This window comes from Pteronotus mesoamericanus, unplaced genomic scaffold (genome assembly GCF_021234165.1).
Source record: "Pteronotus mesoamericanus isolate MK-2021 breed Mesoamerican mustached bat unplaced genomic scaffold, CSHL_Meso_final contig_214, whole genome shotgun sequence".
Taxonomy (NCBI): Eukaryota; Metazoa; Chordata; class Mammalia; order Chiroptera; family Mormoopidae; genus Pteronotus; species Pteronotus mesoamericanus.
Window position 1 is genome coordinate 299,933 of NW_026555089.1, and position 14,848 is coordinate 314,780.

Below are 14,848 nucleotides of genomic sequence, written 5' to 3' on the forward strand. Positions count from 1 at the left end.
TCCACGGGGGCTCCAGGCGTCCGTGGTCTGCCCGGGAGAGTGTGACAGAGGGCGGCTCCGCTCGACGGCCACTGTGGGGCCACCGGGGCCCCACGGAGCCCTCCCCTCAGAGCCCAGGCCGGGCTGAGCGAGGGGCTCCCGGCAGGCGCAAGGACGGGGCCCTGAGCCTCGAAAGGGGTGCCCCCCGAACCTGGCGGCGAGGGGCCTGAGCCTCAGTTCCGTCCACCAAGGCAGCGAGAGGTGGCTGGGGCTCGGCCCTTGTCAGGCCGGCCGGGGGGCCTGCCTGGAGGCGGCGGGCACAGGCCACCTCAGCCACCACGGCCCTGGGGCTCCAGGCCCCCAGCTGCCAGGCCTGGCCGCTCTGGCCTCGGGTTTTGCTAAGTCACGCCCGGAGGCCTCCCCGCCGGAGTGTGTCCTTCTCCCCGACAAAGCCTGCCTTTGTGCTCCCCTGAGGGACGTGGGATGGGGCTGAGCCCTCTCCCTGAGGCGGACGGGGTCAACGCCTCTTCCTGGTTCCATTCTGTGCCCTGTCACCTGCCAGACGAGGGAGGAGGCGCCACCCGAATTCGTAGCTAGAGGGGGGATCAGCATGGGGCCACCGAAGAGGCCAGAAACTTCCGCCCGGGGCGGGGGCGGGGGGTGCTCGTGTTCTGTTCCCCCGAGTGACCTGGAGGCCAGAGCCTGCTCCTGTGGCCGCCACCCTGCAGCCTCGGAGACCGGCCCCTGGGCCCCGTGAACAGGCCGCCGGGGGGCGGTGACCTGTCCGGCTGCCTCCTGACCTGTCCCCTGCTCCCCCAGAGAGCCAGGGCGGCGGGGAGCTGAGCTGGGCGAGCGCAGTGGCTGCCAAGAGCGGTCAGAGGTTACACACAGGTACGCGGCCGGGGCAGGCAGGAGGGGCTGGCGGGGGCAGACCCCCTTCCACATCCGCAGCGCACGGAGCCCTTCCCCGGGTCCCGCCTGCCCAGGGGAGGAGACAGGGGAGGGGGCTGCCTGAGAAGAAGGAAAAGGAAGACGCAAAGCGGATGCTCACACGCGCACACCGTGTGTGCACATGCATGTCCACACACTCCCGCACTGACGGGCGTGCACCGTGCACACGCACATCCACATGCTCACACACGTATACACTCACACATATGTGCACGCGCACGCTCACAGGCACACACACCTGCATGAGTGTGCTCCCACGCGTACGGAAGCCCAGGGCAGGAGTACGCCTCCGGCCGACAGGGAGGCTCCAGCAGGGGACGGCCATTAGCCCTGGGCTCCCTGGGTGGGTCGGGGCTGGCGGGAGGCTCCCGACCCCACGGCGGCCGTGAGGAGGGGCTCCCAGGCCGGGCCCGACTGCCGGCCACATCGCCACTGTGACCTGCCCTCCCTCTGCAGCCCAGCAGCGCACAGTCCTCCTCCCGCCCTTCACCCTCAACGGCTTTCCCACCGTGAGCCGTAAGTGGGCGCCGCCCTCTGCTGATGGAGGCGGGGTGGGTTGCCTGCCCGGGGGGTCGCCTACCTGGGGCAAAGCTGGGACCGTGAGGGGCAGCTGGGCAGCTGGACAGCCTCGGGCGCGGCCGGGAGCCTCCCCTGTGCCCAGCTCCCCGCGCCGCCCGGGGCGCTGGGCAGGGCGTCCGGGGCCGGGGGAGTCAGAGGCGCTGAGGGGAGCGAGGCCGGCGCCGCGGCCAGCGGGGGCCCCACCACGCTCTCCCCGCAGCCCTGAACCCGGCGCACAACGGGCGGGTGTGCAGCACGTGGGGCGACTTCCACTACAAGACCTTCGACGGCGACATCTTCCGCTTCCCCGGCCGCTGCAACTACGTCTTCTCCGCGCACTGCGGGGCCGCCTACGAGGACTTCAACGTCCAGCTCCGCCGCGGCCTGGACGGCTCCAGGCCCACCATCACCCATGTGACCCTCCGGGCCCAGGGGCTGGTGCTGGAAGTCTCCAACGGCTCCATCCTCATCAACGGGCGGCGGTGAGCCCAGCGCGGCCGGAGGGGCCGGGACCCCAGCGGGCTCCGGGGCCGGGACTGCGGGGCGGGCGGCCTGAGCCAGGCCCAGGGAGGACCGTGCTTTCTGCCCCAGGGAGGAGCTGCCCTATAGCCAGGCTGGCCTCCTGGTAGAGCGGATCAGCGGCTACACCAAGGTCAACATCAGGCTGGTGCTGACCTTCATGTGGAACGGAGAGGACAGCGCTCTGGTGAGATGCCCGCCCCCACCCCTCCCGTCCTGGCTGCGGGGGCCCCGGCCGGCGGGCTGGGGGACGGCGGGGGGCCCCGGCCGGCCCGCAGAGGCTGGAGCTGCCCCTCCCTCGCCCCCAGCTGGAGTTGGACCCCAAGTATGCCAACCAGACGTGCGGCCTCTGTGGGGACTTCAACGGGCTCCGGGCCGTCAACGAGTTCCACAGCCACAGTGAGTGCCCCCGGGGTCCGGGTGCGGTCCCCGAGGGCCGGAGAGTCCCTGGGGGCCCGGGGGTGTGGGGCAGGGTGGGGGGCGCCCTGGGCATGGGCGGCCTCGCCGGGCGGAGCCCCCACACAGAGCGCCCCTCTCCGCAGACGCCAGGCTGACCCCGCTGCAGTTCGGGAACCTGCAGAAGCTGGATGGGCCCACGGAGCAGTGCCAGGACCCCCCGCCCTCCCCAGCCGACAACTGCACGTTGGAGGTGAGCGCCTCGGGGCGGCCTGCCCACAGCCCCCGCCTCCCAGGGCTGGGGACAGCTGAGGGCCGCTCGGGCCTCCCTGGGGCGCGACCCGCGGTGGCCGGGTGGGGGAGGGTCTCCTGGGCGCGGGCGGGGTGGCGGGGGGGAGCGCCGATGGCTCCGCCTCCGTTCTCAAGGTGCACCCTCTGTGCTACCCACTCCCCCCTGCATCTAAGTGTGTAGGCGACCCCGAGTCAGGGTGCTGGCCCAGGGCGTGTGTAAATACACCCCCCACAGTCCTGCCATGAGTGGGGCTCTTGGGGAGCCCTTCCGATGCGCTGGGAGAACCCCGCCTTTGGAAGTGGCCTGGAAGCCCTGGGCCCCCTAAACCAGCAAAAGCCCCAAGCCCTGAAGCAGGCCTTGGAGCGGGTGCGGCGGGGGCAGGAGGACCTTCTGCTGGGGGCTGCCCTGCTCGGGGCACCGCCCCTTCCCGTGTGGGAGCCGCCCCCAGGGGCCGGGCGGGCACCTTTCCTGGGAGCCCCGCGCGTGTCCTGGAGCCCTGGGGGGCGGCGGCGGGGCCAGGGCGTGGGTCTCTCTCCAGAGCCCAGCGGGGCTCTGCGCCAGGGCTGGCACGCTCCGCGACGGGGCAGGAGGGCGGGGGTGGGTGGGAGGAGTCCCAAGGGGAGAAGCGGGCTCCCTGCCCGGGCGATCGAAGGCCGCCGGCGGGGGTCCCCACCCGGCCCCTGTGCTCCCCAGGAGGGCGTCTGCCGCCGCACCCTGCTGGGCCCAGGCTTTGCGCAGTGCAACCGGCTGGTGGACCCTGAGGCGTACGTGGCCGCCTGCGCCCAGGACCTGTGCCGCTGCCCCAGCTGTCCGTGTGCCACCTTCGCCGAGTACTCCCGCCAGTGTGCCCACGCAGGGGGCCAGCCGCAGAGCTGGAGGGGCCCCGACCTCTGCCGTGAGTGCCCGCGACCAGGGCCCGGGCCCTGTGCCCGCTCTGAGGAGGGGTGAAGAGGGGGGCCCCCGGGGACACAGAGGGGGGACGGGCGGGTGTGCCGCAGACTCTGCCGGGCCTGGGGGCCCGGGGCACCCAGCGGAGCACCCAGCCCAGGCACGGCGGAACCCGGGAGACAGCTGGGGCTGGGACAGGCAGAGCTGAGGCTCCTGAGAGCGAGGCTCTGAGGCCGGTTGTGGCTTTTGGGGACCCCTGGTGGCACACGGCAGGAGGGCGTGGAGGAGGCCTGTCTGCCCACCTGGCCCCGGGGTGGCTTCCTGCGGGCCCGACGCGTTTCTCGCCCCCCCCCCCTGCAGCCCGGATGTGCCCCCTCAACATGCGGCACCAGGAGTGCGGCTCGCCCTGCGTGGACACCTGCTCCAACCCCGAGCGCTCCCAGCTGTGCGAGGACCACTGTGTCGACGGCTGCTTCTGCCCTCCAGGCAGGTGCCCCCGCCCGCAGGGGCTGGCCCCCACGCGGACACCTCCCGGCGCCCACCCTGGCGGCCGCTGACCAGCTCTCCCCCCCGCAGGCACGGTGCTGGACGACCTCACGGACACAGGCTGCCTGCGCCTCGACCGCTGCCCCTGCACCCACGGTGGCCGCACCTACGCCCCGGGGGCTTCCTTCACCACCAGCTGCAGCTCCTGGTAGGGCGCCGCCCGGCCCCGCCCCCGCCCCCCGCCCCGCCCCGCCCCGGCCCCGCCCGGCCCCGCCCGGCCCCGCCCCCGGCGCGGTGCCCGCGCCCCGCCCCCGCCCCGCCCCGCCGCCCCTCACCGCCGCTCTGCTCCCGGCCCCCAGCACCTGCGCCGGGGGCCTGTGGCAGTGCGAGGACCTCCCGTGCCCCGGCACCTGCTCCGTGGAGGGCGGCGCCCACATCTCCACCTACGATGAGAAACTGTACGACGTGCACGGCGACTGCAGCTACGTCTTGTCTAAGGTGCGGCCGGGCCCTCAGCCCTCTCTGCCCCGGGAGGGCCTGTGGCGGCCAAACTGGGGGGCGCCCACAGCCCCCCCCCCCGGGTCCCACACCAAGGGGACGCCCCTGGGCTGACACTCAGAGGGGACGAGGGGCTCCGGGGCCCTGAGATGCGCGGCCTGGAGGCGACCGCTGGCGGCCGCGTGGCTGTCGTGGCGCAGGGCCACCGCAGGCGCGCCCGCGCAGACCCTCAGCGCCCCCCCCCCCTCCTTGCACCCTCAGAAGTGCACAGACAACAGCCTCACAGTGCTGGCCGAGCTGCGGAGATGCGGCCTGACAGACGACGAGAACTGCCTCAAAACTGTGACCCTGAGCATGCACGGCGGGGACACGGTGAGGGGCCTCCGTCGCGCGCGGGGGGGCGCGGGGCGGGCGGGGGGGGCTGCCGCCCGCTCCCCGCCTGCACCCCGGGGCGCCCCCACGCTGACCGCGCCCCCCTGCCCCGCCACAGACCATCCGGATCCAGGCCAACGGCGCGGTGTTCATGAACTCCATCTACACCCAGCTGCCCCTGTCAGCAGGTGCGGGGCCCGGGGGACGGCGGGGTCAGGTCCAGAGAGGCCCCCGCTGGCTCCCCGTGGCCGCGGGCGGCTGCTGGACACCCCGGGGTTGGTTTGCCGTGACAGGGGAGGGTGTCCGCGGTCACAGCCCCTGCCGGCGTGGCAGCTCCTGCTGGCTCCTGGGGGCTACGGGACGCCTGTCCGAGCCCGTCCCCGCCTCCCAGGCCGTCCGGGGAGCACGGAGCCCCAGGCGCTGGTGGTCAGCGTGGCCGGGCCTGGCCTCGGGCCGCCTCGGACCGTGCCCCTCCCTCCACAGCCAACATCACCATATTCAGGCCCTCGACCTTCTTCATCCTGGTGCACACGGGCCTCGGGCTGCAGCTGGAGGTGCAGCTGGTGCCCCTCATGCAGGTGTTCCTCAGGCTGGACCCCGCCCACCGAGGCCAGATGTGTGGTGAGGCCCGGGGGCCCGGAGGAGCTGGGGCCGTGGGGGGGAGCCGGACTCAGGCCTCCATTGCCAGCGGGGGACGCAGAGGGTGGCCGGAGACGGGGGCTGGGGGGCAGCGGCTCCCTGGACGCCAGCGACTGACCCATCCGACCCCTGGCGGGGGTGGGGGGCGGGGAGCCTGTGACGATGGAGAGCGAGCCAGGCTGCCTTCACTCGGGGGGCTTCGCAGAGGCGCTGACGCCCACTGGAGCTGGAACCGAAATCACGGGTGGGAGACCCCGCAGGGCCAGGGAGCAGGGGCTGGGCCGGGCAGCCTGCCGATGGCCCTCCCGCCCCCAGGTCTCTGCGGGAACTTCAACCAGAACCAGGCCGACGACTTCCGGACCCTCAGCGGCGTGGTGGAGGGCACGGCCGCCGCCTTCGCCAACACCTGGAAGACCCAGGCTTCCTGCCCCAACGTCAGGAACAGCTTCCAGGACCCCTGCTCCCTCAGCGTGGAGAACGGTACCCCCACCCCCGGGGGGCCTTCAGATTGCTGCCCACCTGCTGCGCCCGGGCCCCTGGGGCGGGCGGGGGCCGGGGGACCCGCTCTCTAGGTGGGCGCGCCGGCCGCGGGGCCTGGGGTGAGCAGGGCAGGGCGCTGGGAGCCTGCCTCCGGAAAGACCCTCTCGCTGCCTGTGAGGGGTGCCACTGGCGGCCACGGGCGAGCCCCCACGCCAGAGCGGGGCCGCACGCGCGGGGCAGGGGCCGGGACGCCGGGGCGCGGGGAGGAGGCAGCGAGCTGCGCCCGGCGACCGTCCCCGCATGCCCCTCCCCCCAGAGAACTACGCCCAGCACTGGTGCTCCCTGCTGACCGCCCCGGCCGGCCCCTTCTCACCTTGCCACCACGTCATCGGCCCTGCGCCCTTCCACTCGGTGAGAGCCCGGCCCCGGGGCCCCACACTGGGTTCTTCTGGGGCGGGCTCCGGGGGGCCCTCCTGCCCCTCCCAGCTTCGGGGGCTCCAGGCCTCCGCCGGCAGTGGCCGCCCCCCACCCCGGGTTCCGGCTCCGTCTGTTGTCACATAGCCCCGCCGTCCTCTTGTCCGTGTGCAAGTCTCTTTGCGTAAGGGCGCCAGACCTGTCAGACCAGGGGCCGCACTAGGGACCTCGTCTTTCCTTCGTCACATCCGCAAAGACCCCATCTGCCATCAGGCCACCTTTACAGGCCCCAGGGGTTCCCTTTGGGGGGCCCCAGCACCACCCACAACCCTGAGCTCCCAGGCCTCACTTCCTGAAGCTCAAAGCTCCAAACTACACATGGCTCCGCCCCCAGAGGCGTGTCCACACCAGGAACACTGGCCGCCTCTGCCCTGCTGGGGAGTGGTGGACCCCACCTGCCCCGCGCTCCCGCCCCATCCGGGCACCCCCCAGCCCCGGGCAGCACAACCAGCGCAGTGTCAGGGGCTCTCCCTGGTCCCTGTCCTGGTCCCGCAGAGTCCCCGCCACAGACTCCACTCAGCCCAGCTGTCGGCCTCTGTCCTGCCCACCCCCGCCGGCCGGCCTGTCCTGCCCCTGAGTGGGCAGCGTCTCTCCTGGTGGCCGGAGGCCCCGCCTCCGTCGGTCTGTGCTCCCTGGGGGCAGGGCTCCCGGCTGGCAGGGGTCCCAGGAGGATGGACCGGGGAAGAGGGTCTCTGGTGGGCTGGGGTCCCTGACGCCCGACGCCCCGCCCCCAGAACTGCCTGTTTGACACGTGCAACTGTGAGAAGAGCGAGGACTGCCTGTGCGCGGCCCTGTCCTCCTACGTCCGCGCCTGCGCCGCCCGGGGCGTGCTGCTCAGTGGCTGGAGGGCCGGCGTCTGCAGTGAGTGCGCGGGGCTCCAGCTCCCTGGGCAGGGCCGGGGCCAGTGACCCCGGGGCAGCAACCCCCCCAGCGTCCTCGGCCGGGGCTTGGCACTTCCTCCCCCCATCCCCGCCCAGAGCCTGGTGCTCTGACCGCCGCCCACCCACCCCCGGCCCCGGCCCCGGCCCAGAGCGGAAGCTGAGTCTCGGGCCACTTAATCCCCAGCCCGGCCACTGACCCGGGTGTCACCCTCCCCCCGCCCCCAGCCAAGTACATGAGCTCCTGCCCCAAGTCCCAGAGCTACGCCTATGTGGTGGACGGCTGCCAACCTACCTGCCGAGCCCTGAGCCAGGCTGACGTCACCTGCGGTGTCACCTTTGTGCCTGTGGATGGCTGCACCTGTCCCCACGGCACCTTCCTGGACGATGCTGGCAACTGCGTGTCTGCCGAGGCTTGTCCCTGCTACTTCCGCGGCTCCGTGGTGGCCCCCGGGGAGGTGGTGCACGACCACGGCGTGGTGTGGTGAGGACCCCACCGCGCTGCCCCCGGAGCGGCCCTCCCCGATGCCACGCCCACCTGCCCCACACTTAGGGGAATGAGGAACGCAAGGAGGGCTCTGGGGGAGGGAAGTTCCCACCGCCCCCGCCAGCCCTTCTGTAAAGAGGGACCCCTCCCTGGGCACAGGAGAGCGTTCTGAGGGGCCAGGGCCCACGGGGGCCCTGGGCGGGTGGTGCGCCCTGTGGGCGGCCCGGGTGCCCCCTGCATGCACCCTGCCAGGCTGGAGGCGGCACCAGCACGGCCGGGGCCGGGCCCTCCGCGCCCGAGTCTCACTGCTTCCCATAGCTTTCCCCGCGTCCTCGAGCGCCTCTGCGGCGTCTGGGGCCTTCGCTGTGACCCCGGAGCAGACGCTGTCCTGCCTCGTGACCAGGCCTCGGGCCCGCACCCTCCCAGCCGGGGTCTGGCCGGGCAGCGGGCAGCAGCCCAGATCAGTCGTCCATCTGTCTCCCCCACAGCTCGTGCGCCAACGGGAAGCTGAGCTGCCTGGGCACCGCGGAGCAGGCCAGAGCAGGTACGGCCTGCCTCCCCTCCCGCCAGCCGCAAGCCAGGGCCCCCACTGAGGTGGAAGCCGGGGCGGGCGGAGAGGGGCTTCTGCCTGCCTGGGGCGGGGCCCGGCCCTGGGGCCGCCCGCAGTGAGCCCTGCCTCCACAGGCTGCGCGGCCCCCATGGTGTACCTGGACTGCAGCAACGCCTCGGCCGGCACACCCGGCGCCGAGTGCCTCCGGAGCTGCCACCTGCTGGACGTGGACTGCGTGAGTCGGTCGGGAGGGCGCGGCCGCCCCTGGGGGTCCCCGGGCCGCAGCAGGGCAGGCACCGCTGACCGGCACCCCTCTGTCCACAGTTCAGCACTCACTGCGTGTCTGGCTGCGTCTGCCCCCCGGGGCTGGTGTCTGACGGGAGTGGGGGCTGCGTGGCGGAGGAGGACTGTCCCTGTCTGCACAACGAGGCTGCCTACAAGCCTGGGGACACCATCCGCGTGGACTGTAACACTTGGTGGGTCCAGGACCTCTCAGAGGCCGGGCTGCGGGGGGTGGGAAGAGAGCAGTAGCTGAGAGGCCTCAGGGACAGCGGCCTGGCGGTCCTTGGCCAAGGGCAGAGAGGACTGGAGGCCAGGCGCCGCCCCCGCCCCTTGGAAAGCCCCGTTCGGTCCCATTTGTCTTCGGGGAGAGGCCGCAGGGCCCCGCCGCCTCTGCCAGCATGTGGCAGGGCGGCCACTGCTGGGAGCTGCAGAAGCTGCTTCCTTCGGCCCCTCACCACGGGCAGCAGCTGGGTCCACATCGGTGTCCCCGCCGTGGCTGGGTGAGCAGGACCCCCTCTCTGCCCCTTGCAGCACCTGCCGGAACCGCAGGTGGGACTGCACCCGCCGGCCCTGCCTGGGCACCTGCGTGTCCTACGGGGACGGCCACTTCATCACCTTCGACGGCGAGCGGTACAGCTTCGAGGGCAGCTGCGAGTACACGCTGGCCCAGGTACGCGGCCCCCTCGCTCCGCCCCACAGGCCGCCAGGCTCGGGGCCTGACCCGTGTGTTGCCCTCCCCCTCCCAGGACCACTGTGGCAGCGCCAGTGCCACCAGCGGCTCCTTCCGCATCGTCACCGAGAACATTCCCTGTGGGACCACAGGTGTCACCTGCTCCAAGGCCATCAAGCTCTTCCTGGAGGTGAAGGGGGCCAGGAATCTCCTTCCTCCCTTGGCAGCCGACGGGATCCCCGTGTCGGGGTCTCTAGCCCCCCGGCCCCTGCCAGCTCCTCAGGGCTCTGGGCGTCATTCCGGGACCGGGGCTGCGCCCCACCCCTCTCTCACAGGCACGCCCACCGTTGGGCTGCGGCCCCCCAGATCCAGGAGATCTGCAGGCCCTTCCCCCAGTCACATCCGCTAAGACCCTTGTTCCAGGCTAGGTCACAGCACAGGTTTCCGGGGTTAGGACAGGGCCTGGCTTTGGGGGCCTCCTCTCCGCCCCCCATCCCCGGACTTCCGCTTCTGGTAGAGGGAGGGCGGAGCTCCCAGGGCGGAGAGTGGGGCTGCGGGCTGGGGGTGGCTCCCGGGGGAGCGGGTGGGGGGCAGGGGACGAGCGGGAGGAGGGCGCAGCGCCGGTGGGGGTGCGTGCGGGATGGGGGGCGTGGCCGAGCCCCAAGAACCCTCTCCCTGCCCCGCCTCCGGCCGCCGGGAGTTCCCTGACGCGTCAGGGGCCTGATGCCTCGGCCCAGGCCGCCCATGGGGCCCTGGGCCCCGGGCAGGCCTCGCCCCTCAACTCCCTCATGCCCCTCCTCAGAACTACGAGGTCATCCTCCACGAGGGCACCTACAAGGTGGTGCAGAGGGGGCTGGGCGGAGACCTGCCCTACAGAGTCCGGTACATGGGCACCCACCTGACCATCGAGACCCGCAGCGGCCTGGCGGTGTCCTGGGACCGGAAGACCAGCGTGTTCATCCGGCTGCACCAGGATTACAAGGTGAGGGCAGGCGGACCGCGGGCCCCTCAGGTGGAGACAGAGCCCCTCTCCCAGGCCGGCCCCCGCGGGACCCTCTGGCAGCTGACGGCCTGCTGAGGGCAGGGGCTCCCAGGAGGGGTGTGTGGAGACCAAGCCGCCCCTGTGCGTGTCGCAGTCCTGCGACGCAGCCGCTCTGCTTCCCGGCCTCTCCACTCAGCACTTCCACGCCCACTGGGCCGCGGTCCTGCGGGGAAGCACGTGCCGCCCGTCCCTCTGTCCCCCAGCTCACCCGGCCACCGGCTCGCAAGCCCACCCGCCCGCCCGCCTCCCTGGCTTCCCGCCTGTCTTCCTATCCACCTGCGCACCACAGGGCCCACTGTGCGCCCCGTCCTCCTGCAAGGTCACTGGGCGCTGCCTGAGGCGCGCATGCGCCCTGTGCTCCCTCCTCCCAAGCCAGGCTGTCCCCTGCAGCCCGGACTCACAGGCCCGCCCACCTCTGCGTCCGCAGGGGAAGGTCTGCGGGCTGTGCGGGAACTTCGATGACAACGCCGCCAACGACTTCACCACGCGCAGCCAGTCCGTGGTGGGCGACGCCCTGGAGTTTGGCAACAGCTGGAAATTCTCCCCGTCCTGCCCGGACGCCCCGGCCCCCAGGGACCCCTGCACCGCCAACCCCTACCGCAAGTCCTGGGCGCAGAAGCAGTGCAGCCTCCTCAACAGCGCCACCTTCGCGGCCTGCCATTCCCAGGTGGGTGGCGGGCAGTGGCTCTGGGCGTGGGGGCCGGGGCTGAGGGCGGGCGGGGTGGGGCGGCCTCCCGCCCTCCGGGCAGAAGCTGAATTTGGCTGGGCCTGGGCCTTGGTGGACATGCAGCCTTCTCCCCGCTGACCGCAGGCGTGAGCGCTGCAGACGTCTTGACCTCCCACTGGGCAGGCTCCGGCGAGCTCAGTCCCAGCACAGAGCGGCCTCGCTGCAGAAGCGGGGCTGCTGGTCCCACAGGCCCTGGCTGGGCCCTTGTCCCGCCCTGGTCTCCCACAGGCCCTGACCTGCCAGCACCCCCGTCAGGCCGCGTGATGCAGGGGGCCGGGATCTGCCTCAGAGCCCGCCCGAGGGTCCTCCCTGTGCCGAGGACGCCAGTGCCCGCTCCCACAGCGGTGGGCAGGGTGCTGCGCAGGCCTGCCTGGCCGGCTCCCCCACCCCACTTCCTGGCCTGGAATGTCCTCTGAGCCTGGAGTGCAAGCCCACCAGACTGGGGCCCGCTGGGCTCTGCCGCCTGGGAGGGAGGAGCATAGTTGGGGGCAGACCCCTCACCCCAAACAGACGGCAGCCCCCTATTTTTCAGGACAGAGTCCCCCACAGCCACGGGGAGGGCTGGTCTGCCCTCAGGCGGGATGCTAAGCAGAGGCAACAAACAGGGGTGCGGCGGGGTCAGAGGGGGAACCAGGGGCACGAGGGGAGGCGCCCACCTCCCGGCCACCCCCACCCCGACCCGCCCCCCGCTGCAGTCACAGGTCTCTGGTGGCGGGTGGGTGGCTGTCCCAGAGCCGGTGCGGTGTTGGCTAAGAGGCCTCTCTGCCCTGGGCCCCCAGGTCGACCCCACCAAGTACTACGAGGCCTGCGTGAGCGACGCGTGTGCCTGCGACGCGGGCGGGGACTGCGAGTGCTTCTGCACGGCCGTGGCCGCCTACGCCCAGGCCTGCCGCGAGGTGGGCGTGTGCGTGGCCTGGCGCACCCCGGACGTCTGCCGTGAGTGGGGCTCTGCCCGCGGTGCTGGGGGGCGGGGCGCGGGAGGCTGGGCGCGAGGGGGCGAGTGCCGGAGGCGCGGCTCGCGGGGTGCGGGCGACGCCTTAGCCTCTGCGGGCCCTCGGCCTCTGTCCCCGAGCGCAGCGCTCTTCTGCGACTACTACAACCCGCACGGGGAGTGCACGTGGCACTACCAGCCCTGCGGGGTGCCCTGCCTGCGGACCTGCCGGAACCCCAGTGGACGCTGCCTGCTGGACCTGCCGGGCCAGGAAGGTGAGGGCCGGGCTGTCCCGGGGCCGCGCCTCGTCGCCGCAGGGCGCCAGCAGGCGGCGGAGGGGCGGGGGGCGTGAAGCCTGGCCGGAGAGCCTGAGTCTCCTCCTGCCGCGTGCGCGCCCCAGGCTGCTACCCTAAGTGTCCGCCCAAGAAGCCATTCTTCGACGAGGACCAGATGAAGTGTGTGGCCCTGTGCGGCTGCTACGACGACGATGGGAACTACCACGACATCGGTGCCAGTGTCCCCACGGCGGAGAACTGCCAGAGCTGGTGAGGGGCGGGGCCTGGCGGGGCGGGGCCGGGGAGGGCGGGGCCTGGGCAGAGGGCCGGGCGGGGCCAGAGCTGGCGAGGGGCGGGGCTGAGGCGAGGCGGGGCCAGAGCTGGTGCGGGGCGGGGCGGGGCGGAGCTGGCGAGGGGCGGGGCCCGTTAGGCCCTCAGCTCCTTTCTCTCCTCCCAGTGCCTGCGCCCCAGAGGGCATCCGGTGCACGTACAGCCCTGCAGGTAAGGAGGGGCCTGGTGGGTTGTGAGGCTGGGAGCTGGGGCTCCTCTGAGCGCTGTACCTGCCGCGTCTTCCAGCCTGCAAGTGCACCTACGAGGGTAAGACCTACAGCTACGGGGACGTCATCTACAACACCACCGATGGGCTCGGCGCCTGCTTGATAGCCGTCTGCGGAAACAATGGAACGATCACGCGGAAGACTGTGGAATGTCCCGGAACCCCCTCCACCACGCCCTTCACCTTCACCTCCACCGTGGCTCCGCCCTCCACGACAGGTAAGTTGACCTTGGGGAAGCCACTGTCCGGGTGAGGGAAGGAGACCAGCAGGCACTCAGTGCAAAAGTCCCGGGCGCCAGGGATGGACCAGGATTCTTGCCAACGCTGGGGCAAGAGGCGTGTGTGACCCTCCCCCCTGGGTCCGGCCGACAAGGACGCAGGGGAGGATAACAGAGTCCTCTGCCCCCACCCCCACAGTCCCAGTCTCCACCCTCTCCACTGTGTGCGTGCGTGAGCTGTGCAGCTGGTCGGCCTGGTACGACAGTGGCCGTCCGGAGCCCGGCATGGGAGGTGGAGACTTCGAGACGTTTGCACACCTGAGGCAGACGGGCCACCAGGTCTGCCCGGTTCCGACCCGCATCGAGTGCAGGGCGCGCCTGCTTCCCGACACGCCCCTGGAGCAGCTGGGCCAGAAGGTGGAGTGTGACCCGGCGCGGGGACTCACGTGCCTCAACAGCGAGCAGGACCCCCCGCTCTGCCACAACTACGAGCTGCGGGTGCTCTGCTGCGACTACGTACCCTGCAGCACCCCCGCTGGCCCCACGCCCAGGCCGCCGCCCACCCCCACCGTCCAGGCAGCAACGACCATCACCTCACGGACCACAGAGACCTCGAAGGCCAGCAGCTCTGAGGCTCCGAGCAGCACCTGCCAGCTCACGTGTCGGTGGACGGAGTGGTTCGATGAGGATTACCCCAAGTCCGAGGAGGCCGGGGGCGACGTCGAGTCATTTGACAAGATCCGAAGTGCGGGCGGCGCCGTGTGTGAGCAGCCGCAGGCCATAGAGTGCCGGGCGGAGAACTTCCCCGACAGGCGCCCCGAGGAGCTGGGGCAGCAGGTATACTGCGACCCCGCATTCGGCCTGGTCTGCAGGAACGCCGAGCAGGTGGGCCTCTTCAAGATGTGCTACAACTACAGAATCCGCCTGCTGTGCTGCAGCCGGGGCCCCTGTGAAGAGACCAGCGCCGCCACCACCGCGAAACCATCGGTCACAACCACGTGGGCGGGGCCGGCCCCCTCGACAGGACCCGTGCTCCCAGCCACATCGCCAAGCCCCAGCCACACGGTCACACGCGTGACGTCGGCAACCAGGAGCCTCACGACGGCTCCTGCCTCCACAGCATCCACAACGTTCCCGGGAACAACGCAAACACAGACGAAGATGTCAGAGAGCACCCCGGAGGACACCACGAGCCCAGGCGTGCCCAGCTGCGAACCAAAGTGCGAGTGGACAGAATGGTTTGACGTGGATTTCCCCACCTCCGGGGTCGCGGGTGGAGACATGGAAACCTATGACAACATCAGAGCGGCTGGTGGCAAGATATGCCGGGAGCCGCGGAAGATCGAGTGCCGGGCGGAGAGCTACCCCGAAGTAAGCCTTGACCAGATAGGGCAGGTGGTGAGCTGCAGCCTGCAGGCGGGCTTGATCTGCAGGAACGAGGACCAGAAGGGCCAGTTCAACATGTGCTTCAACTACAACGTCCGCGTGCTTTGCTGCGACCAGGACCGTCACTGCCCCACGTCCACATCACGGCCGTCGACCGAGAAAACGTCCCCCACCTTCGGGACCCCGACAACCACTGGGAACTGCACACCACGGTGCCGGTGGACACATTGGATTGACGTGAACTACCCGATGCCAGGACACAGTGGTGGTGACTTTGAGACCTACGACAACCACCGCGCGGCCGGCGTGCCACT

General features: G+C 71.8%; 1 protein-coding gene across 1 annotated transcript in view; it reads left to right on the plus strand.

Annotated features, from left to right (window-relative positions):
* The window catches only part of MUC5B (mucin 5B, oligomeric mucus/gel-forming), a 37,718-nt gene that overhangs the window by 1,255 nt on the left and 21,615 nt on the right, over positions 1-14,848 (plus strand). The window contains exons 2-31 of the mRNA XM_054570668.1: positions 799-870; positions 1,387-1,446; positions 1,709-1,970; positions 2,080-2,194; positions 2,316-2,406; positions 2,550-2,656; positions 3,389-3,590; positions 3,944-4,075; positions 4,160-4,277; positions 4,429-4,567; positions 4,829-4,939; positions 5,058-5,127; positions 5,423-5,560; positions 5,894-6,058; positions 6,375-6,469; positions 7,267-7,393; positions 7,639-7,894; positions 8,386-8,441; positions 8,582-8,682; positions 8,772-8,923; positions 9,261-9,399; positions 9,476-9,683; positions 10,167-10,381; positions 10,869-11,108; positions 11,948-12,104; positions 12,246-12,374; positions 12,500-12,644; positions 12,832-12,875; positions 12,951-13,148; positions 13,348-14,627. Coding sequence (XP_054426643.1) covers positions 799-870; positions 1,387-1,446; positions 1,709-1,970; positions 2,080-2,194; positions 2,316-2,406; positions 2,550-2,656; positions 3,389-3,590; positions 3,944-4,075; positions 4,160-4,277; positions 4,429-4,567; positions 4,829-4,939; positions 5,058-5,127; positions 5,423-5,560; positions 5,894-6,058; positions 6,375-6,469; positions 7,267-7,393; positions 7,639-7,894; positions 8,386-8,441; positions 8,582-8,682; positions 8,772-8,923; positions 9,261-9,399; positions 9,476-9,683; positions 10,167-10,381; positions 10,869-11,108; positions 11,948-12,104; positions 12,246-12,374; positions 12,500-12,644; positions 12,832-12,875; positions 12,951-13,148; positions 13,348-14,627 — 5,324 coding nt within the window. The remainder of the gene's footprint in view (positions 1-798; positions 871-1,386; positions 1,447-1,708; positions 1,971-2,079; positions 2,195-2,315; positions 2,407-2,549; positions 2,657-3,388; positions 3,591-3,943; positions 4,076-4,159; positions 4,278-4,428; positions 4,568-4,828; positions 4,940-5,057; positions 5,128-5,422; positions 5,561-5,893; positions 6,059-6,374; positions 6,470-7,266; positions 7,394-7,638; positions 7,895-8,385; positions 8,442-8,581; positions 8,683-8,771; positions 8,924-9,260; positions 9,400-9,475; positions 9,684-10,166; positions 10,382-10,868; positions 11,109-11,947; positions 12,105-12,245; positions 12,375-12,499; positions 12,645-12,831; positions 12,876-12,950; positions 13,149-13,347; positions 14,628-14,848) is intronic.